We start from the raw sequence: 24,975 nt of genomic DNA, 5'->3' as shown, positions 1-24,975 counted from the left end.
GGGGGCGGATGGAGCCTGGGGGGGGGGGGGGGGGCATGGGGTGGTTAGGATAAGAGTTTCTAGGTGATGCTGTGACACCATCTGGGCAGAGGCACATAAAGCTGTCGCCACCCACCATACACCAGATGTTTCTCATGCACACACACAGACACTCACACACATATGATATGCTATACTTCTCTGGGAGAAAAACCTAAGGTAGATAACACATAGGGCCACAATTAATGTTTTAAATACATACTGTTGTGTTCACACACAGCTTATATTTATAATCAATAAATACAGTCAAACGCAGAATGACAGTTTTTAGGCATGTATGTATGCAAACACATGAAGTGTTTTATTTACATGTGTGTGTCACTATGTGTATTTTCCTGCTTCAGTTATCGCAGTAGTAAAGACAAAAATCCCAGATCGGTGGTTAAAACATGGTCTCATTTACAGCAGTAGTCCCTTAACACTCCTAAAAATAATGCACATATGTGTGTAATTGTGTGCACGTGCATCTGTATGTATATATGGTCCTGTATGTATATCTCACCAGAAGGGCTGTAACAACCTATCTCCCAGAATGCCTCAGTCACGGCCTGAAATCGACTATGCACCTGTGATAGTGCATATACATGTACATTATTTGATGTAGTGTATGTCGTGTATGTTCATGTTGTAACATGTGTGTACATTGGCAATACAACTCCTGGTGCAGTTGCAATGATGGAACTATTGTTACTATGTTATTTTGATAAGCACATCTGTTATGTCTTTCATGAATAGCATATACTGTGCACAAATCCATCAGAATTACTTTGCTACATGCTGTCTTTAAATTTGTAATCTGCTTGGTGAGGACCACACTAGTATATTTTGAATCCCTTCGCTCTGTGCTGAAGCCATGTCACATACTACTGCAACTTATCCCCATTCACAAACATCATTCATTAAAATGAAATGCACCAAAGAAATCAAATCTCAGGAGATACAAACTCCATGTCGTGATGTTTATTATTTTGGATATTTGCTGATTACTTTTAACCACAATAAATATAGGTCTTGTTTCTATCAGTCCCACATTTTTTTATGAAAATATGAGCTGTTTTAGATAGACCTTTTTACAACATGATTGTTTGCATACTGATATTCATTAACCAATGTGTTGACAATCTTACTGACAGATTATTGTTGATATTTTCTTGCCTCCCATCATACTTTATTTTTCTGTCTCACTTGCTCCCCTTCTTCTGTCCTTTCTTACTCTTAAATAGACTCTAACCTGGAGCCCTTCACCACCTATGAGTACAGAGTGAGGGGCTGGAACAGTTTTGGACGAGGCGCCAGTGATTTTACAACAGTGACCACCAGTGAAGACAAACCATGGGGTGTGGCACCGCCCCGCTGGAGTCGCCTTGGTGAACGAGATGACATCATCCAGTTACAATGGCAAGCACCTGCACGGCCTAATGGTGTGTATATGTGTGTCACTAGTGTTTGGATATTAAACTAGTGATAAAAAGCCTTCTCTGTTGATCAGTTAATTAACATCAGTAGACAGCTATTTAGGATTAATGTGCATCTAGACTCAAAGATATAGATATTGAGAAAAATCTGCCATTGATTATCAAAAATTAAACCACTTTTTCCATTTTACCAGGGGACATCACCCACTATGTTATACTGAGGGATGGACAAGAGCGTTACCGTGGTGATGAAAATAGTTTCACTGATGTGGGTGGGATCAGGCCTTTTCAGGAATACAGCTACCAGCTGAGGGTCTGTAACCGGGCTGGTTGCACAGACAGCACACAGGTAAGACTTTGTATGTTTGGGTCAGTGCTATCATAGTTTTGCTTTGTCAGACTAACATTTTTTATGTTACATCACAGTATTAGCTCATTAGCAGCGTATGTGGCTAACCTCATGTTTACCTGTCCCTCAAATATGATGCCATGTCTGTATCAGTATTGAAGTTATTCGGGGAGTTTCAGGGGGAGCGTTCAAAGCAAATACACAGAACTGGGCTGCCCTGACTATTCATAAAGCTTGAAATCCCCATATCAGCTACTGAGAAAACAAATTAGTGTCTCGCACTGATAAGCAACACTTGCAATGTCCTTAATTGTTATAATATAATATTGTAAAGTAATATTGTAGATATTTTGTACAAAAAGACAGTAAGATCCACCTTTAACTGGAAAAGAAATGTCTGTTCTGTTGATTCCAACTCTATTCCAACTGCTATTTGATGGTCTCTGTCCTGCTAGCCTTAAATGTAGAGCTCTGTCTCTGTGTCACACTAACCTATCCACATACATACACACAGACACTCTCGCACACTTTCCAAAACATTACTGTTGTAGCACCCCTTTTTATAAAGACATTATTCCCCTGTATGATTATCTGATGGCTCCTCTAAAGATGGACTGAGCTTCACTGAACTGAGCACCACTTTACTCAGTATTTTAGTTCAGTCTTTTAATTTAAGTGTATCACTTGAAGGACAAGAAAGAGGCCTAAAAAAAGTATGTTGGTGTGTGCGTGTGTGTGAGAGAGAGAAATCAGAGAGAACATTGCTCGCTCTTTTAATTGCTATTTGCATTATCTGATAGATGAAAGGAGAAAATACATATGTTGATGTTTTGTTAATCAGTGTTGTTAGGGCCAGTGTCTTGTCAGTGTTTTTTTTTTCTTGTCAAGGAACAAAAATCAGCTTCATCGCCACTTATAATAAAATAATCAATACATTTACCATAATATTCAACAATGTTATTCTTATTCTCCCACACACCTGTCTGAATACAAATGTGCAAAAATGTTTTCCCTTTCTCTGTCAAGGAGAAATTGCTTGGACATGCAACTTCCTACTTCACACTAGGTAGATTTACAAAAGTAACCATGCAGCATTGGTCTTCTGCCGCTCCTCTGATCCATTGTTTGGTCAGGACCTTTCAGCTAAATGCCCTTTCACCCTCTTGTAAAAGCCGCATCAGATGTTGATGTCTAAACACTGTTTGCATCATGATTCAGGTACACGGTTGTTGTGCAAGTGATATTTTACAAATTCTAAACTTGCCTGACTTTTGTTGCTAAGAAATTACAGTGTGTGATGTTTCCATACTGTGTGAACTCTGTACTGTTCCCGTGTCGGAACAAGTTGTTATTTAGCCTTGTTTCCGCTCTCCCCCTGTACGCGAGGCTCTGGATTTGCTGAGCCTACCTGATGTTTGTGATAGCGTCCATAATAGCTTCACACAGAACTCCCCCCTGCTATCTTTCTGGCTGTAGCCGAGCTGATATCACCACAACAATTAATTTCTCCGGCTTAGAGGTGATGAAAGCTCATGTTGAAAATTGTCTTTGTGGCTTTTTTTTTTTAAAGCTAATTTAACATCTCATTATTTTGATGAGCACGTTCTTACGTAAAGAGGAAGCCTGCAGCTCTGTCAATGGAGGGGTGGATTGATGATGGAGGATGAGATGGAGGTACAGTTTGTTGAACTAGTTGTGAGGGGTTGATAGATAAATAGATGATGGATGGATTAATGTATACAATAAATGAATGCTGGGGAGAAAAATGACATGGATGAAATAGGAAAGAATGGATGTAGGACACAGATAAAGGAAGGAGTGGTACATTTCAGAGAGATAAAGAGAAAGAAAGATGTATAACAATTCTCATAAGACAGTAACAGAATCACAATGTACACACATTGTGATTCTGTCTCTGTAAATGTATTACAAGTGATAGGACATGTTGATTTGTGAATATAATTGCATTTCCATCCACATTACTGTGGCTGGCTCCCTCAAAGACATCCTCAAATATCAGTGGAGATCCTATGATTAGGCTGCCACTTGTAAGTAACTAGTAGACTGTGTTTAGAGTTATTACTCTTGTAATGTTTAGAGCGTGAGCAGCCAGACCTGTGCAAAGAGTGGAGCCCAAGTAAAGCTGGTAAACCTGTGCAAAATCTGATGCTAAGGTGACCTGCCAATCACTAGACTACATAATGTATACCATAAGACTTACACATCTCAATCAAACATAGCAGTTATCATTTCATTGTCGCAATGTCTTTGTCCATATTGAACAATAAGGTAATTTCACTTAAACTAAGGTGTAGTTTCTGAAAACTAAAGATCTTTTGGTTCTTCACTCTACAACATTAGCTCATTTATTTTATTTCACCCCAATTATTATCTATGTACAACCCTCACACCGGTGGCGGCTCAGCGGCAGCTAGGTGTGCTGGAGTGCGTCAAATATTTTTCCAGGGAAAAGGCTGTTTTGTACTTCCCACCTCCCGTAGTAGCTCGACTTCCCTCTCCTCACCTCTTGCTGTCTTTGTTGCTGTCTGTCGTTGTCTGTCACTGTGTGGCCCATGGATGAGGAGAGACTTGTTGAGGTCAAGAAATATAAAGAGATATACAACCTATAATTGCTTTACTACAAAGTGATAAGCAATACCTCTGGATATTGGCTCTCCAGGTGAAAAGAGAAAAAGAGAAGTTTAAATTGTGGGTGTCTGCACACGTGATTTTAAGTTAATGTCTGCACATTGTCCTGTTTTATCTGCATGGCTGGAAACTTTCTCCATTTAGAAGAGAACTACATGACCAACAGGAGAACTCTGTCCATTCACTTGAATGGAAAAGTCTTTTACTGTCCCCTCATAAAGCCATACGCAGTTACACCACAAACTCAGTCTTTGTCTTCCATGTTCTCTCTGTCCACTTCTCCTTCTCACACATACATATGTTCAGTCAAACAAGCACACACTCCGAGCAGAGGGTGGAAGGGGAGTGAGTTGGAATTAGTTTGTACACCAGTGAAAATTGGCCAAACAGTCCCAATTATGGGATAACTTGGGCTAACCTAATACACCACTGCAATTACCTGGCATCAGCCCCCTCACACATACACATACACACACACAGGCACAGCACAACAAACACAGGCACACACAAACACACACCTGCTGTGACAACAGAAGGTGCTGATCTAATACGGTTGGTCACTTAGAGAGGAAGGAACAGCGATTGGTCCTCCTCTGTCTTCGCATCCTTTTGTCCTGTTCTTTCTGCTATTTGTCTCCTGTCATTCCCTATCTTAATGCTGCACTCTCCAGTTTCTCCCAACTGTTGTCTCTTTCCTTTTTTAACCCCTCTCATCCTCACTCCTTCCCACTATCTAAACACAAGTTTCTCTTTTAAGACAACTGTCATCTGGTGTCCAGTATTCCCCCTTCTCTCTTTTCTGTATGCCTCTCACAACCCCATTTTCCTCTGTCCCTCCATGTTTCCATTCCATTGAATATAGAGAGAAGGACTGGATGAAGAGTATCCTAGTGAAGCATGCTTTTTTCATGTATACAGATATTCGGTCTACCCTGTTAATAAACTATGCATGGATCAAACATTTTAAATCAGCCAGGATCAAAGACAGATAGGTAGCATCACTAGTTAGTTAGTTGCACCCCAAAAGGAATCCAGATTACCCAGGTGCATCTACTGTATCTCTTCAGTAGCCACATTTGACTGTAATCTTCCCGTATCCATGTACTGCTCAACACTGGGTCCTAATTTCTCTAAATCGGAGTTAAGTTGTCCACCAAAGCACCACTTAGGTTGGTTATATGGCTTTTATTTTGTTTACATTTGAGCAAAAATATCGACAGGCATCTGAGTTGAAAGCACACTGAAACACATTTCCCCTGCATCTTCCTTATCTTCTTCTTCTCTGCTTCCTTTTCTGTTTCCTCCCCTCCACCTCTTTGTGTTTGTGTGTGTATACCTGCATGTACCTGCGTATGTTTATGTGTGTGCACGTGCATGTGTGTCTCCATAGTTGTAGTAGCAGTGTTCTAATTGCATAGCACTGTGCGGGACAGGTGGGGGAAGTGCTAGTGACAGTCTATTAAGGCAGGATATCCCTGTTGCCATTAGCAGCAGATTGCCCTGTGATTCTGTGGTCTCCACATTCACCCAGTGTTCACAGGGGCCAACAGATACTACACTAGGAATTTACAATAAGATGGTCACTCACAAAAATGAACAAAAAAGCAGCAATTTTTTTGTATGACCTGAGCCTAACAGGGGATTGCTTGATGATTTGTTATGTTTTTTCTTTTTGTCACAGTGATTACCTATCACCTATGCTATTGGATCCCCCACAGCCAACATAATTAAAGTGCTTATTACAGGTGGCATTGCTGAAACAGTTTTCAATAGGATTCTTTGTCATGCACAAATGTTAAATCAATGGAGCAGATCATTTAAGGCAGGGCATCTGTGTTGCTATCAGAATGGGTGATAGAATAGCATTCTGGAGAGATGATCCTTCAACTGGAAACAACAAACTGTTAATGTCCAGTATTCTCAGACTGGTATACCGCTTTTGGTAAAATTGCCAGTAATATGTAATAGTACATTCACTGTGTTGGTCAAATACAACAGCTCATGGTGCTATAGTAGGTTTTTCCATAGCATGCATAGTGGATGTTTTTTTGGCCATATTTAGCTGTAAGTTGTAACATCATAATGTCTTGCTGTCCACATTTTACTCATCTGTCTGTTTTATTTTTTTGGAAATAAATTACACCAGCACCTGCAAATGTCTTCTTCTATTGTTAACACGGTCTTTATTACCTCAAAAAGAGAAGCCCTGAATTTAGATGCAGCGTTTTATTAGGTTGTGATCATGTTAATTACGTTCATAAATGATGACAGCAGAAATCCATCTGTTATTGACTACTTTTACATTCTGTAAAATATCAGAAATGTGTTATATTTTATATCGTATGTGTGTGTTTCCCTCTTTTAGCATCTGTGTGTGTGCTTCTGAGCCTCTTTGTGTGTTTCCATGTCCACGTGTGTGTTTAGGTGGTGGCAGTCACAGTCCAGGGTGTCCCAGAGGGTGTGCAGCCTCCAGTGGTAACAGCTTTAAGTCCCTCCTCCCTTCATGTGAGCTGGTCTGAACCTACTCGTCCCAATGGAATCATACAACAATACCACTTGAACCAGACAGGTGTTGGAACCATAGTAACGCACACTGATGGACCCAGAAATTACACTGTGACTGGTAAGATACATGTTGTATCATTCTGCTGCTATCTGCTCACTTTTTCCTCCCTTTTTCTCCAGTCCCCAACTCTCTCTGTCTTTTTGTTCTTTCTTTCTTTCTTTCTTTCTTTCTTTCTTTCTTTCTTTCTTTCTTTCTTTCTCTCTTTCTTTCATCTGTACTCACTTCTTTGTATTATTTTCCTTCCCTTACCTGCTTTCTCTTCCTCTCTCTTTTCACCCTTCTTGTCCTTTCCTTCTCTTCTCAGTTCTACAGTTTCTTTCTTTCCTGTGTTCTCCCTGTGTTTTCTTTTTCTCTTCCCTTTTGCTCTCTTTTGCTTCTGCTCTCTCACATCTAATATTGTTTCTTCAGCTCTCACTTCTTCCTCTGTCCTCTTACCTCTTCACCTTGTTCTTCACCTTACCTATCTTCTTCTACACTTCTCCTACACATCTCTACTCCTATTCCTCCCTTCTTACCTTGCAAATCCTCTCCTCCCCTTTCTCTCTTTTCCTTTGTCATGCATTTATTTATGTATGCTGGTCTCTGAAAGCCATCTAATAACTGAATTTACACCTGGTTCCCATCACACTCTCTCTGGCCCAACCTCTTACACAGACACAAACATACTCACATGCACACACGCACACAGAAGAAGAAACAAAAACACAATGAAGCGGAAGGACACTCAAACTCAGCAGAGAGGTGTACACAAGATCAGGCTCACACACAATCCTGGTTGAAAATATTGTCACCCTTGAATTTTAAGTACAGAATTTAAAATATCTTAAGAAATATATGCAAATGAACCAATTTTGTATAACCAGAATATTTGATAAAATGTCCAAAGTTAATGAACATAAAAAGGGGCTGATTGTTTCCAGCTTCTTTTTCACAATAGCAAAAACATGAGACCTGTGTGAGATCATCAGAAATGCTATTAAAATAACATAACAACTCCAAGGACTACAAAGCAATCCCTAAAAATCCTGCTTCAACAGTTTGCAATGTTATCAAGAAGTTTCACAGTTATAAAACTGTCAAGACTCCTCCAGGACGTGACACTGCAAAAGTTCCACACAAGACATCTAAAGCGCTTCAGGCAGGAGCAATGTGGGGTGGCTGTTTTCAGTCTGTACCATACACCATCCACTAAAGCAAGTAGGGAGGGCTCCATGGGCAAAAGCCAGAGAGGACACCACTATTGAAGGAAAGGTACAAAAAGGCAAGACTAATGTTTACAATAACCTTCATAAATAAGCCACAGCCTCTCTGGGATAATGGTCTATGGACAGATGAAACCAAAGTAGAGCTCTCTGGGAATGCAGTGCATCAGTTTGTGTATAAGCAACAAATTGAAGTCCATAAGAAGACCCGACCTGTAATAAAACATGGTGGAGGTTCTATCGTGTTGCGGGGCTGCTTTTCTGCCTCTGGTACTGGAGGCACTGAATGTTTCAAAGGAATCATGAAATAAGAAGATTACCAAGGCATTTCAGAGTGAAATGTGTTACCCAGTGTCAGAAAACTAGGTCAGAAGCGAAGGTATTGGGTGTTTCAGCAGGACAACATCCTAAAGTACACAACCAGCAGCACAAAAGAGTGGCTGGAAAAGAAACGATGAACTGTTTTAAACTGGCCAGCGATGAGGCCTGACCTAAATACCATTGAAAACCTTTGGAGCGAACTGAAATTTGCCATTGCAAAAAGGACTCCTGTAAACTTAAAAGAGCTTGAACACACACAGAAATGGAAGAATGGCAGAAACTACCCGCAGACAGGTGCAAGAAGCTTCTAGATGGTTTAGAGGCTGTCATTGTTGTCAAAAGCTTCTGCAACCAAATATCAGTGAAAGGTGTCAATACTTGTGTCCAGGATATATTTTGTGTTTGTATTATTTCACTATTGTGCAATTTTTGTTTTTATTTTTGTTCAAAAATGGACATTTTATTACAATATTTTGATTATACAAAATTGGTTAATTTACATTTATTTCTGAGGACATGCTAAATCCTGTACTTAAAATTCTGGGGTACCAATAATTTCCAGGATTGTACTTACAGACTTAAGAAAACACAAACATGAATGCACAGCAGAACAAAAGCAGTTTGAGACACAGAGCTCTAATAAAACACTCAGATGTAAAGCAGGCACACAAACAGAAGTGTTGGCTTGTCTTAATGTATTGTAGATCTGCACACAAACATGGTGGTGTCAGGACTAGGTGATTTGTGAGTCTTGTTTTATCTACCCTGAGGAGGAGCAGTGTTGTTGGCCCTCTGCCATCCGTCACACACACACACACACACACACACACACACACACACACACACACACACACACACACAAACATCTGCATGAAGCACTGTTAAACAAATGTTAGTTGTCTGTATAAAACAAAACATAATTGGAGAAAACAGACAAATACCAATAGAATAATGTATGATGTGATAATTTTATCACAGGAGACATACTTACTGTCTTTTTGGACTCAAATAGCTCACTTCAAATATTAACTATTTCAAAGCTGATTTGATTAGCCCCCTTTAAATTTCTACATATGATCAAGTGATGACATCTTTTGAAGCTGAAATCGTTGGCATTTCCCTTCACAGCTCCTCTCTGCTCTGTCTTGGACTCAGACCAGGCGTCGGCTTTGCCAGTAGCCAATAGACTATTCCCCTGGTGCCTGTGGTTGGCTTGTATGGTCAGGAGTTGTGTGCACACGAGCATGTGTGTTTGTATGTGTAGGCATGAGGCAAAGCAAACAATGCCAAATAGAGATGGTAATGTGTTGTAATACTGTACCAGCCCCATGTGCCAGTGTAAGCAACCAGCATGTGTGTGTGAAATTTCCCTGTACCCCAGTGAGACACTGGAGAACCCTGCGTATTCAGCCAAAACCACTACTCGACCAGTCTCTCTCTCTTTCTTTATCTCTCACTTTCTCTCCCTCTCTCTCTCTCTCTCTTCCTCTCTGTCTCTCTCTGTCCACTTCACAGCTCTCTTTGTCACAATACTTGCATGTATTAGGAATATGTTAGTGTTTTAATGTATAGCAACAAGAGTAAGAGAGTGAAAATCAGTTTCACTGTAACAAAGGAACAGAAATCAACTTTTTATAGCAATAACAGGTTAATCAAAAACCTTGAATGGTACCTGTTCTGCTGATCAGCTCAGAACAACCCTACTATTTATATTTATATATTTCAACTGAAAAAATAGGCTTCAGGTTCATTCTCACTTTCTTCATGCTAATTGTATTTAGATTAAATCAATATACTTTATCAGCAATCTTTGATTTTATATTGCGTATGAACTTCAAAATATTGATATTGTGTTTTTAGGCTATAGTTTATGTTGCTTCTATTACATTTGTCTTATGTTGTGTTTGTCTTTTACTCTTTTACACACTCATCCCCAGCAGGCACATACACACAGATAGTGCATATATGGACTTAAGTGTTCCACTACATACTGTATGTGCGAATGTGATGTTACGGTAATGAGTAACTGCCATTAAATGATAGCTGTTGAAATACAAAAACTCTTCAGTGAAAAGTGAAACAGAGATAGAGGTAGGCAGAGGGAGAGAGGTGGGGAGTAATTTCAGCAGCAAAATTAAATAAAGATGGAGTTACAAAAAGATTAGACAAACTGAAGGGGTGAAGATGCACAGAATAACTCTTTTTAAAAAAGATTGAAGGAGAAAAGGAGAAAGGAGTGGGACACATGAAAAGGTGGATGGATGTAACTAAGTGTTTTCAGTGAAATATGAACAGAAATAATTGCTGTGCTACTCCCTCATCCTTAATGTTTAATATGCCATTATTCATCTTCTCTGCGTCTCCCTGACGGCTCTCACCACTTTCAGAGACAGACACTCAAAGAGCTCACACACTCACTCTCTCAAACCACAGAAATTGGATAAATGTGCTTTTTTTAGCCACAAAAATGTCGATTTTAGATTGAATCACTCTTGCATTGTTGTAATTTATTTGATCTGATAAATCTGTGGGGCCAAAGATGCCCCCTCCCAATGGAGTATTTTCTTTAGTCTGTGCGGTATTAATTTATCAAGAAAAGTTCATATAAATTAATTCATACATACAAACATAATAATACTATTATTATTATTATTTAAATTAACCTGTTACTTTATAATAAAGATATAAACAGCACTTACTGTGCACTTTCAGTGCACTTCTTTACTTGATCTCCTTGCACTTATTAAATAGATGTAGTACTAAGTACTTATACCAAGGTCTCTTACTGCACTGAAGATTTAGTGATGTCCCTCACTTGTAAGTTGCTTTGGATAAAAGCGTGGCAAGTGGACCTTTAATCAACACTGAATCTTTCATTCTGTAGTCCTAATATCAGTGTGGATGTTGCAAGTTGTGATGATGCTTTTAACTGGTTCACAGTGTTGTACTTAAAATTAAATAAGCAGCGGCCTCCATGATGCCAGAATCTAAAAATATTTTTTTTAAAATTTGGCTTTTACAATTTCCTGTTTAATCATTGATTTGCCTTAGGAAAAGCAAGAAATAGACTCTTATTAATAGCATTTTTAGCAGTTCTGAAAAGAGACACTTCACTGAAAGAATTAAGCACTACTGTACAAAGACACCCCATGTGAATCGATATTAAGTATTGCTATCATTAGCTCACAATGAATTATTGCCTGCAATTATATAGATTATGGCATTAATCATGTGTTTAATTGGTCTTTTGTAGGCTCATTATTAATTCAGAACAGCAGGGAATAGAGTATGTTCTTTTATTTATTAATGCGTTTCCCCCACAGTCCATGCTGTGATTGGTCCATGCCATAGGTACAAGCATGTAGACATGGGAAAAGGAGTAGAGGAGATGGAAAACAATCTTTATCATGTATCAGTCCTGAATCTGTCTTTTGTCAGTAGTGTCAGCAATACTGAAAGAGTTTTTCAGCCAGCTAGTTAACAATCACACCCTGTAACACTTTCATTAATTCTGTTTCTAACTTTAGTTCAGCAGGCCTGCAGTTGAACGGTGGAGCTCAATGGGACAGGTAGCAATAAAGAAGCTTGTTCTCTGTGATATACTGGATCCACTTTACCGAGCTGAGTTGATCCTGCCAGAACCCTCAATCCTGTTTAGGTCCAAAGTCTGTCCTTCTGTTGTCTCCATAAAGGAAAGGGACCGGGATGTATTGTCAGACAATTGAGAAAGTCTGAAAAGATGAAAAGAAGTTGTTTTTTTTTCAGCGTCAACAGATATAAACTAATACAAATTGGTTTAAACATAATCAAGAAAAATTAATGCATATTTAAATATTTATTTTAAGTTAAATTTGTGTAAATGAAACTCAGCAACTGGTTAAAGAAGAAATTAGAAATAGGAGTGACACATTTCAGGATTTAGGCCTACATGTTCTCTACATGTTTATAATTTTTGTCATCAAAAATTTAGCTCAAGATTATCCTGAAAAAAATACAACACACATTCTTCTTCTTTCTCTCTCAACTGTCTGGCCTTGTCTTCTACACTTGTATGTGTACTTGCATGTGCTTCTTTTTTTTGGGGTGGACCACAATAGCGAGGCCAGCCCATTCGCCACTCATAAATGTCCATGACTGAGTGAATGACAGAGTTGAGTGTTATATTTCTAACATTGGACCATGGGTCAGCAGAATGCCATGTGACTGAGTTGGAGTTTCCCCATTGGACATTGCTCTTTCAAATTAAATTGGCACCAATGGGTCCTATTAGGGAGCGTTTACAGCCTGCAGTGTTGCCAATTCAGCCCATTTGTCGCTAGATTCAGAGACTTTTTCAGACAAGACTTGGTATAAACTTAATATATGGCTGGACTGTATATGGGTGCCAACCATGGGCTTAGGGCTACACCAGTTGGGCAGTCACCCAGTCGCCCTGGTTTCCCGATTCATTTAGCCTTTTCTCCATTACAGCAAATGAACCACTTTCATTACATGTATCATTATTACTAAAGAAGGCAGGGGAATAACTAAACATAAGACACACCAAGCAGAGAAAGCAGGAGAGAGAGAAGCTACTGGTGACTGTTTAGATCATGAAACTGCAGATCTGAATAGCATGTAAAAAACAGAAACACCAGTAACCGAAAATGAGATGATATGCTTACTGCAGCACAGCAATAAAAGCGCTGATAAGAATTTAAGGGTTTCTGTCCACTGAGACGCTAGAGGGCTTTAATTTGGAACAGATACAGGAAGTACTGAATTTGTATTAATATGTAATTAACTTTAACATGACTAACGGGAGCGACTGAAAACAAGGCTTTATACTAAAACACTGGTATGACCAATTATACATTTCAAACAGATGTAATTATAAATAAAGACCTGCCCCAAATACGTTTTCAGGAAATACAATAGGTGAAAACTGTTGTGTAACCCAGAAGGAGGCTGTGGGCTGTCAGAAACTAAATAAGAAAGATATTCTGTCTCTTTTAACTTTCTCTCTGAGCAATAATTTTACAAGTTAATGTAGCTGAAGTCAGAGCATAGTCTTTGTCTTTAGCTTATGTGTTTGGTCATTTTGTCAGACAACGTTGTGGTTATAAAATCTGGATTTTAACAGTTCAGAGCAGCAACTTGGAAATGGCATGGAATTTAACATGTAGTCTTAATGGGTGTGTGTGTGTGTGTGTGTGTGTGTGTGTGTGTGTGTGTGTGTGTGTGCGCGTGTGTGCGCGTGTGTGCGCGTGTGTGCGCGTGTGTGCATCCGTGTATGTGAGAGAGAGAGAACCTGATCTCATTGTTCCATTCCAGACGGTCTCTGCATTAGGGAGCCACAGACAGGAAGTCAAACTCTTAATTATTTAGGAGAGGTGTTATCAAAGCTGTCTTCTCTCTCTTCCCTCTCTCTCTCTCTCTCTCTCTCTCTCTCTGTCTCTCTCTCTCTATCTCTTTCTTTCATTTTCTTCCTTGTTCTTAATGCATCTGTTCTCTTCTTCTCTTTTCATCTCAGCTGCTTTCACGTCATGTCTTAGCTGTCCTCACATTTCTCTCTCTTATTCTCCTGCATGGCTTTCCTACTTTCTCTCCATCTTCTCTTTGACTTCACCATCTCTCTCTCTCTCTCTCTCTCTTTTTCTCTTTCTCTTTCTCTCTTTCTGACTGTGTGGTGTATCAGGTAACTGGCATGGTATTGTGGGCTAGGCCCATCATCCTATCAGAGTCTGTAATGCAAACAGGACTTGGCAACCTGTCAATAAAATGCTGTATTAAATCAGTTATTTTTACTGCACCACTGCAACACACACACATAATTAAGAGAACTCCACAATAGTCTCACAATCAAGTCTCTTGTTTGAGTTTTTCTCACATGCACACTTTGACTTTTTACTTGAATGTAAGCACCAACTCTTTCCTCTGTCTTACTGCCAAAGTCTCTCTGCCTTACACAAACACAGACCAGTCTCCAGTGTCCAGCTCTTATGATGACAGTTACAGCCTTGTCTCTCTATGTGTTAGTGAGCCGCTGGTTGCTCACATCAAAACGCCCTCCACCTGTTTTTCACTTCCCAGTGATCACTGTTAAAATGATTGAAGCTTCCTCTGTCTTACTACAATCAAGCACATAAGCACACGTGTATGCACGGGTAAGCGTACATACAGGTATGTGCACACAAGCACACGCGCACACACACACACACACACACACACACACACACACACACACACACACACACACACACACACACACACACACCATCGTCGATTCGGTGTTATTTCTCCAGCAGAACAACACTGCCCTCTTCAGGCTGAGTGTTAAAGATAATTTGAAATACACTAAGAAACAGCAGAGGTGTTTGTGTGTGAGTTTGTATGCAGCTGCACATACACATTGGATGAGAAGTATAATTGTGCTTGGTTTGGTTTATATTTAAGATTGCATGAGACACAGTGGTTGGAGAATCAGGTGATGCTTCACAGAGTTTATTTGGCCTTGTAGTTTTTCAAGTTTCTGACTGTGAGCTCATTGCATTGAAGGCGGAACTGATAAATCAACTTTTACAAGCATGCTCTAGAATCAGTCCCCTGTGTTACCTGACCTGAATTTAGGCTTTAATTAATAGGCAAGGGCAGCATTTAAAAGCATTTTGGTTATTCTGTTTATGCACACATTTTCCTTACTTCTGGAGCCATTGCCACATGTGGTGTAGTGTTGGTCTGTGGTAAAAATATTACAGCACAGTTGTCAGCGCAGTTTTTGGCCCCTATCTAGTCAAGGGTTACCGCTTTATTTAGTGTTGCAACAAATGACATCACTTGCAGTGTAGATATCATTTACTATGCTAGAGTGCACACCCGCATATATACACGCTTAGTTGCGCAGTTAAATAGTGTAACAGAGCCTTACGCTTCAACCCTAGTACTTTCGTATGGCTGGCAGATTTTCTTTATTTAACCCAAACACAGGGCAACATTGTAAGAACATTGGTGTGTGCGCACACACACACACACACACACACACACACACACACATACACACACATATACACACACACACACATTGATCAGAGGTTGGGTTAAGCGTGGCAGGCTGCGAGGCATGTTAAGCAGGCTAAGCAGTAGAAAGAGACGTGAGGAAACCGTGGTGAAGCACTCTGCTGTGCATTAGACTGTGTGTGTGTCTGTATGTGTGTGTGCGTGTGTGTACATGTTCACTGCCGTATGTGGTCAACACAGGGTGGGTACCGGCATACATATAGCAGCTGAGCCAAACAGTAGGGTGTCAGCCTCCAAATATACACAGTTGGAAACAGCAATAGATCATTTAGATAATTAGCTAAATTATATAAAAAAGGTGTTTATTTTACAAGTGCTAGAATTTTGATCCTTTTTCAACAAAATTACAGGTGTGATACGTTTATGTAATTAATTCGAAACATCATTGACTTTTAATTCTATCTCACATATGGTGCTTAAGAGTCCCCCAGTGTCTATTTGCTCTTCGATACTAAACATATGGAAGTAAAGCCATGAAATAGAAGAAATTTCACTTTTATTTAGAAAAAAAAATCCAATTTTTTGATTCTTAATTAGACATTTCTAAATATTAAAATATGTTTATGTAATGCATCAGACATCATAAATAGTGTAATAATATTTATTGTTTCACCTAATATGAATGCAGATTCAAGGCAGAAACAAAGAATTTAACACAGTGTATAATGTGCCAAAGCCTGTTCTCACAGTCATCCTTTTGAAATCGTCGTTTTACTTCATTCATTTTCCTTTGAATTTGATTTGTAAGCTGTTGTAGCCTGTCGGCTAAGTGAATGACCATAAAATATCCAGTCAACCCCCATGACAGCATTAAGGATTTGCAACCATCCATTCATCCTCATCCATCCACTTAACATTAAGAACAAGACAGAAAATATATGTGAAGAAAAAAAGGTTTTCAATAACCAGAAACTAGTTCTAACTTTGTTTAGAATATGTAGGATTTTTAGCTGATTCCAGTTTTTAAATCTTACTAAAATAGGTTGAATATCACACCAAAAACTGATTGCCTGTGGATGCAGTTAAAGGATCACTCAGTCACTATGTGATTTCTTTTAGACTGCATAGCAGGTGCCTATAAATAAATCATGTCTGGACGCTGTAGCCTAAACGCATACCAAGGTATCATAATTATCATAGATCAAAAGCTGATGACATTACAGCGTTGGACCGGTCCTATCCCATGTCAGTTCCGCGGCTGCCCATCTTTACGTTGTTTCATTATTGAGTTATGGCATGCATAATTTAACACCGACAGATATGGATCCATCCGTTGAGAGTGTGGAAAGAACAGAGGGAGGGAGAGTGAAACAGATAGAGAGAGAGAAAACAGTCAGGAGGAGAGTGGGTGATACAGGCTGAGAAGGCTTTCCCTCTCTTTTACCTTTTTGCCTGTTTTTCATTTTGTCTTCTCTTCCCTTTTCTCTACTTATACTGTTCTGTTATCCCCCTGTCCATTTCATTTTTTGAAAATTGTTGTTTTTTTTTACTGTTCTGCATAGTTCATCATGATGAGTTTAAAAAAGAATCTGGACATAGGATGAGTGCAATTTTCCATCCTGCATGTACTTGTAAGTGTAAGATTGATCCTTTGTGATGTTTTAAGCATATATTCACACAAGTCTGCATGCTACAGGTTTGCAGCCATACACGGACTACAGTTTTGTGCTGGTGGCCTGTACAGCTGTCGGATGTGGAGCCAGTTTACCTTCCACAGGACACACCCTGCAAGCCTTCCCTGCTGGTACACACACACACACACACACACACACACACACACACACACTTGGCAATATCCTGCAAAAACTTTATACCTTAATTGAACATATATTGTACATTTTAGGAATTCTCTGTTTGATTTCATGCAGTGACATTTATTTAGAAATGAGCGGTCAGTGCAATCCCACAGGTCTTCCACAGGTCTAAGACAGGAAACTGCCATACATTTTTCTCACATGAATGTACATCGCTAATGTCAAATATGACATGAATACATGAAATCATACATTTACAAAAGATTTGTGGTTATGTATATTTTTTGCCTTTCGTTGACGTAGATTACTGGCAAAATATCTGACATTTTCAAATATATTTGATTATTGTAATAGTTGAATTTAATTAATTGGAGGACCCAAAACAATATCACAACTTTAACATATTATCATTTTAATTAATATTGACATTCACCAATCTCTTACATTTTGTAAATGTCTTTTTACCATTTACCTTTGTCTGTGTCTTCTTTACTGATTTCCCCTTTTCGGATGTTTTTGTCCTTTTCCTGTCCGCTCTTCTCACTTCTCTTTTCTCCTCCCACTGCTCTCCTTTTTTGAATCCTCCCCCTCTCTTGTCCTTCTTTGGTCTCCCTACAGTGGATCTCCCTACCCTTCACCTTTCTCTTTCTCTCTCTTCTTCCTCACTGTTGAATACAGTGAAATGAAGCCTTTTTTCTTATGTCTGACTAAAATGGCTTTGTGGATTTTTATTTATTAAAGAACTTCAATTAGGATAATTTTCCCTCTTCATCCACTTCTCATTTTTTCATCTTCTTTCACTTCTCTTCTTCTCCATACCTTCTCTCTTGTTTCTCCTATGTCTTGATCTTTTCCATCCACATCTGTTTTCTTTTTTCCACATCTTCCCCACTCTGCTTCTTTTATATCTCGTTTCTCCTTCTCTTGAAACCTATTGCACATTTATCTCTCCTCTTAGGTTTCAGTGTTTCTCCTATTTCTTTTCCATTTAAATATCTCATTCTTTCCCTCTCTGCACCTATCTATTGGATCTTTTGTCTTTCATTCTATTTATTTTTATATGGGCCTCCTATTTTTTCTTTTTTAGCTCCTCCTCTCCACAGCCACCACCCCACCCTTATCCTTGTGTCTCAATGTCAGCCACAATGCCACCACACCATTTTATGTCATCTTAAATATATCTGTCTGTGTGATTGGAATTAACATATCTGCTACATGTTTGTGTTTCTATATTGGTAAACAGTTCAATTTTAATTAGAAGTAAGTTAATTAAACTCTCCTCCTACACACAGGCAAATAGATGAGTCTTAGATCATTTGTGTCCAAATAATTGAAATTCTTCAATAATGAATTTCATTTTACCAAACACATCCTCTCCTGAGCTCTTTTCCTGTCCTGATTTCATTATAATTTCAATCACTGTAAGAATTTATTGTAGCCTCAATAATTTAATAATCTGCGTTTTCATGCTAATAAATGTCACTATTCTCAGACTCCAGCCACGAGACAATACTCAGTTAATAAAGAAAAAGACTTTAGATGTGCTTTTGTGCACTTTGGTATCTGTTTGTAAGAGACAACGCACTTTGCTTTTCAGGCAGCACTATTAGCATTTTTTTTAAATAAGATGAACATACAAACTGTGTCTGAGCAGCAATAGCCACATCTGTAAGAGATTCACTGAGTCATCAATATGAATTTATCAATATTTAAAAAAAAAAATACAGAAACGTAATATTAACGATAATAATAATATTATTGTATATTGTACATATTTTATTGTATATGTAATTAATGATAGGTGCCAATTAATGAATGTGGGAAATGCTCATGACCTCCTTTTCTTTCCCTCTTTTGCTCCTCCAGGTGTATGGTCAAGGCCCAGGCACCTGATAATAAACACATCTGCGGTGGAGCTGTACTGGGATCAGCCGTCCCAGCCTAATGGACACATCTCTCAGTACAGACTGAACAGAGACGGTCACACTATTTTTACCGGAGACCACCGTGACCAGAATTATACCGACACTGGACTCCTGCCAAATCGCAGGTGGATAACACTCACTTGCGCGCTTTCACACACACATGAATGCGAACATGTACAAGTGTGTGCTCATATGTAGAAGTCACACATGCATAAACACACTTCACTTGTAGCTACATAATTAATCATCCCTTTAATTCCTAATTTTCCCATTTGTGTGTACGTATGTGTGTTTGAGTGTGTTTATTTCGGGGTCACCCTGTTATAAAAGCTCTCCTATCGTCCCACCCATGTCTCTCTCTCAGGACTGCACTCTCTATATGTTTGTTTGTGTCATTTAATGGGCAAATATTTGACATACCAATGACAGACGCAAACATTACCACACACACGCACACACATTAAAATCACCAATCAGATCTGGTTTTTGCTTACAGACAGCAGTGGAGCGTAGATTTTATTTATCTGTTTATTTTCATTTAACCTTTACTAATCCGTGTCTTTTTTCCAAGATGGATTTTCTGTTTTAATTATGTGAGTGCAAAATGATACCCTCTCTCCTCCCCTGTCTCTTTCTCCTGGCTCCTTCTCCCTCCCGAGACAATTCCTTTTTACCCCAAATAGAATTCTTGGGATAACACCGTGCAGTACTCCAGTCTCCTCTATGTGTGTGAAAGAGAAAGGAAGGAAGGAAGAAGATAGGACTGTATGTGGGTGTGATGTTTAATTTTCCCTAATTCCAGATAGTCTGCCAGAAGGCATTTATGTCCCGACCCTTCACTTCTCATCACTTGCCTCACTTCCTATTCACTTCTCCTTCCTCTCTCCCTCCCTCCCCTCCTGTCCTTTCTCTCTTACCTCATTCCCTTCCTCCTTCCCTTCTTTTCCCAATTTAGCCCTGCGCCAAGAATTACACAGGGAGCACCGGCCCCATTATCCAGGCAGACTTGTGTGTGTTTTTGCCTGGGTGTGTGTGTGTACCCACGCATGCCTTTCTGTGTGTGCATGTGTCTGTGCGTGAGACAGCTCAAAGTGGCCATTGATTATTTATGACAATGTTGATTAGCTGTCACTTTGCTTCGGCAGCCCAGGAAGTGTCTAAGATGACGAGAGAATTAACCTATTCCCTCTGGCTGGCCCCGCAGGACACACACACGCACACACACACACACAGCCACATCCATAGCCAAACAGATGCAAATGCCCCACTCATCGATTACCTACACACACACACACACACACACACACACACCATTTTACTTTTGATATCCCAAGGCGGTGTTTACATTTAAGTAAATATCTTGCAGTGATGAAGTGTTTAAATTCATTCTCCCACTGAAACCTTATGCCATGATAAAATTCTCACTCGCCATCACACTCACACACTGCTTTGCTCTCGCTCTCTCTCTCTCTCTCTCTCTCTCTCTCTCTCTCTCTCCTTGATGTATCTCAATGAGGTGTATTTATTTGTTTTTCTCTTTGTGTTTCTCTATCTGTGTGTGTGTCTGTGTCTGTGTTTATAAGAGTAACATATGAGGGGTTTTAATGCCTTTTCCTTACTGTTCTAACCCACTGCAGAGGGGCTAATGGCCTCCTGTTTAAAACGCTCTGCGCAGGAACAATAACCCAACACCACCGCCTATTAATGCATGTGTGCTGGAGTTTATAGCAAATTAAAGGCTTTTAATGTTAAATGGTGGCCCACTTACACAGCTAATGTAGGCTTTAGCACCAGCCAGCCACGCGCTCTTAAAAGGGAAATCTATCTTATGATGTCATGGGCAGGAGAGGTAGAGAGTGGGTCGAGAGAGGCAACAAGACAGATGAAAGAGAGAGAGAAAGGTGTATGATGGAGAGGGAGAAAGAATGGACCTTAAGTGTAGTTACAGTATTAGCGTGCACACATACATATGGACACATCCTTATAAATGCTGGAATTTAATAGGACAAGAGGACTTCTGGTTCTTGCAGTATCCAACAAAATTCAGCATACACTTGGTCCATATCATTAAAGTAGTTACACATTCTCTCCGTTCAATACAATTATATTTATTTTTAGCCAAAGCCCAAGAAGAATGAAGCCAGTCTATCGAAAGGTCCATATTTAAGAACCAACTGCAACAAATGTCAAAAGTAACACACTTCATTAGTGAAATTCCATTGTTTTCTTTTTTTAAAGTGGTGGTCCTGGCCAGGTACTAACCAAACATGCTGGACCCTTATGCTCCAAACAAATTTGTTTTGGTTTCATCTGATCAAAGAATGTGCTGCCAGTTTTCATCAGGCCTCTTTTCATGTTCTTTGGCAAAGCTTAATCTTCCAGTTTTGTGCTGTTTTGTGAGTAATGATTTTGACTTCATGCAATGTCCTACACAATGTCTGATCAGTCACTGAAACACCATTTTCCACAGATAATCCTTGTGCCAAGTCAGAAGACCTTACACATCTGTTTTTCAATGCAGGTTTGCGTGAACAGTGAGTTGTGCGTAGCATCATTTTTCAAGGACAGCCACTGCACCTCCTGTTATTGGTAGCATGGCTCTTCCTGTACCTCCTAACAACTGCTCCAACTGTGTTTCCGCCAATGTTCAGTAGCTTATTGAGGCTCTTGTGCCATCTCCCATCTTTATGAACTCTCACAATCTGATTTCTTACTTGTTCAGACAATTCTTTACTATGTGCTGCCATGTTAGATATGACCCAGGCCAAAAATAACTAACTGGAAATCATGAGTATAATCACTTTTGTTGCAGTGATCATAGGTGTTCTCACTTTTGTTGCACTGAGGTTGCACTTTGGGGGCTGTATTTTCATTGTAGTCTGTCTAACCTGTTTCTTTTTAAATATACATTACACATCATTTTTTGCACAATTGCTCTGACTAGAAATGATGAGGGGAAAAATGCATGTGATGACACAAATTTTGTGTTGATTTGAATGTTCAGACCTCACTCTATAGATGACATTAACAAAAATATTTCACCCCTGTGCTCATGCAGGCCTGGGGACTTAGTGTTTTGAATTTATTTTGATGCGTCTGCACCAGCAACAGCCAGGACCCGAGTCAGTATGTTTTCTGGATGTACGTCCGTCTATCTGTCCCATTCTTGTAAACGCAATAACTCAGAAATGTCTTGAGGGAATTTCTTCAAATTTGGTGCAAACATTCACTTGGACTCAAGGATGAACTGATTACATTTTGGTTGTCTAAGGTCAAAGTTCAAGGTTACAGTGACCTCATGTCCTTGTGAATTTGATATATATAGAACGCCCAGAGGGAATTTCATTAAATCTGGCACAAACATTCACTTGGAGTTCAGGATGAACTGATTAGAATTTATTGGTCAAAGGTCAAGGTCACTGTGACCTCACAAGATACGTTTTTGGCCATAACTAACAAATGTGCTAATTATGACACAATTTAACACAAATGTCTAATAGAATAAAATGATTGTATATGATTATATATTTTAATGAATTCTATATCCAAATGGTCAAAGGTCAACTTTACTGTGACATTATTATAATCTGCAAAAACACTCGTTCTGCTGTATTGACAGTTTCAGTTTGAAAGCCCCCAAACATTCAGACCTGATGCTGTGCTGCTTAATTGTGCTAAGTGAAGTAATAATAATAAAGCTCCTTTGATTATTTGACTGTCTGAGCCATGATCCTGACCAGGTTCTGTGTTTGCTTTACTGTATACATTGGTTTTTTTTGGGTGAAACTGCCTAATTAAAACTCTCTTACTGCATGTTCTTTCCCTTCTCCCGTGATCTCTCGTTTCTCTGTGCCCCTCCTTTGATATCTCTTTGATGCTACCTCCACCCCTCTGTTTGCCTTTCCATCTCTTCAGGTATGTGTATGAGCTGGAGGCCACTACAGACGGTGGGACTGGTGTGAGTGACAAATATGTTATACAAGCTCCAGTCTCATGCCCTACTGGGATCCCACCTCCCCACAATGTGACAGTGTTAGGTCCCCATTCCATCTCTCTTGCCTGGACCCCTCCTGGTGAGTGGATGGATGGATGGATGGATGGATGGATGAATGGATTTCAACCCGCTCCTTGGAAATAATTTCAGAAGCTTGTGTGTAGCTGTGCCATATTTACATTTTATAAGTCAGGCTTGATTTACACTTAGAAACAAGGTTGACTGTACCTCTGATATCTAAAGTATCTAAATCTTGTAAATTATCCCGGAGACTTGTGTTTCTGTCCTACTCCTATGTTGAGGAGCATTGATGATATTATTAAAAGAATACTTGAAAATGGGAATTTATGCTGGTGGAAAACACACGTAACCAGTGGCTCCTTCCACTTCCAATTTAATTTGTTGCACAGCAGCTAGAGCTATACAATAAACCCACAGACTGAGAGGGCTTCCTTCTCATTTTCTTATGATTAGACAGAAAATGCGAACAGAGTTAATGTGATACATACGGTGTCAATATTGTACATGAAGTCATATTTCAATATATTCAATACTGAAAAATTCCTGTCACATTCATTGGATTTAGCTCTACAAGACAAAAAGAAAAAAAATATTTTCACCATATCAAAGTTTTTTGCTCCATGGGAACAAGTCCAAGGGTTAGACTGAAAAAAAAGCCCCGGAGTAGTTTTCCATTCACCTTCTGGCCTCTCAGGACCTGGACACACATACACTGGCATACATGAGCATACACTTGGGGCTGAGTTTCATGCTCATGGGGCAGTGATTGTCTGCCCTAACCCATCCATCATTGACTATTACTCTCTCATTAGGCTGATTTCCTATCTCAGAAACTGCTTATAGGGCCAACTAGCAAAGACAGTTCACTCTGTGCGTGCGTGCTTGCGTGTGTGACTTGGTTTCTGTATATTTGTGTCTGTGTTTATGTATGCATCTTTATACATGTGTATTTGAGAGTCTGTGTGCGTGTGTGTGTGTCTGCCAGTGCGTGTGTGTGCGCATATGTGTGTGTGCATGTCATTGTGGAGATATTTCCATAGGCAGGCCTATTCTATCGTTATTACGGGTTGATTTTAAAGGTGAGGAAATATCGGCTGGGTTCTCACGCTTGGTTAACTCCCTGAGCCCAGAGTCTGGAGTGTTTTCGACTTGTGTGTGTATGTGTATGTGTGCGTGCCAGACTCCCTAACAGAGTGTCTATCTTTGTGTATGTATATGCACATGTGTTTGTGTCTTATGCATACATTGCATACATTGACTGACGTATGGCTAGTAAAAAGACATTTAGTCTAGGATCAATTCCTCCATTGTTTGTATCTGTCTGTGTGTTTCATTTTGAGCGGTGGGGATGTCAAAGCAGCTGATTGGTTGTTAATAATAGAACTTAAATATTACAGTGACAATTAAACCTGGCTGAGCAACATACCGATGAAAGAGAGACACATTATCATCCCTGTGTGTGTGCTTACACATAAATATCTGTGTGTGTGTGTGTGTGTGTGTGTTAGTGTGTGTTAGTGTGTGTGTGTTAGTGTGTGTGTGTTAGTGTGTGTGTGTGTGTGTGTGTGTGTGTGTGGGGACTATGTGAAAGTGTATTAACGCAGCTAAAGTGTGCTCATATGAAAAAGCGCCATGTGCTGAAGTCAGAGGAGTGTGTGTGTGTGTGTGTGTGTGTGTGTGTGTG

General features: G+C 39.5%; 1 protein-coding gene across 1 annotated transcript in view; it reads left to right on the top strand.

Annotated features, from left to right (window-relative positions):
• The window catches only part of ush2a (usherin), a 204,912-nt gene that overhangs the window by 147,028 nt on the left and 32,909 nt on the right, over positions 1 to 24,975 (top strand). Inside the window, exons 65-70 of the mRNA XM_022741757.1 lie at positions 1,263 to 1,460; positions 1,649 to 1,803; positions 6,877 to 7,075; positions 17,234 to 17,341; positions 19,218 to 19,401; positions 23,192 to 23,349. Coding sequence (XP_022597478.1) covers positions 1,263 to 1,460; positions 1,649 to 1,803; positions 6,877 to 7,075; positions 17,234 to 17,341; positions 19,218 to 19,401; positions 23,192 to 23,349 — 1,002 coding nt within the window. The remainder of the gene's footprint in view (positions 1 to 1,262; positions 1,461 to 1,648; positions 1,804 to 6,876; positions 7,076 to 17,233; positions 17,342 to 19,217; positions 19,402 to 23,191; positions 23,350 to 24,975) is intronic.

The sequence above is a fragment of the Seriola dumerili genome, unplaced genomic scaffold, assembly GCF_002260705.1.
Source record: "Seriola dumerili isolate Sdu_G_001 unplaced genomic scaffold, Sdu_1.0 BDQW01000003.1, whole genome shotgun sequence".
NCBI lineage: Eukaryota > Metazoa > Chordata > Actinopteri > Carangiformes > Carangidae > Seriola > Seriola dumerili.
The sequence above is the reverse complement of the archived record's forward strand: the minus strand, read 5'-3'. Positions and strand labels throughout refer to the sequence as shown.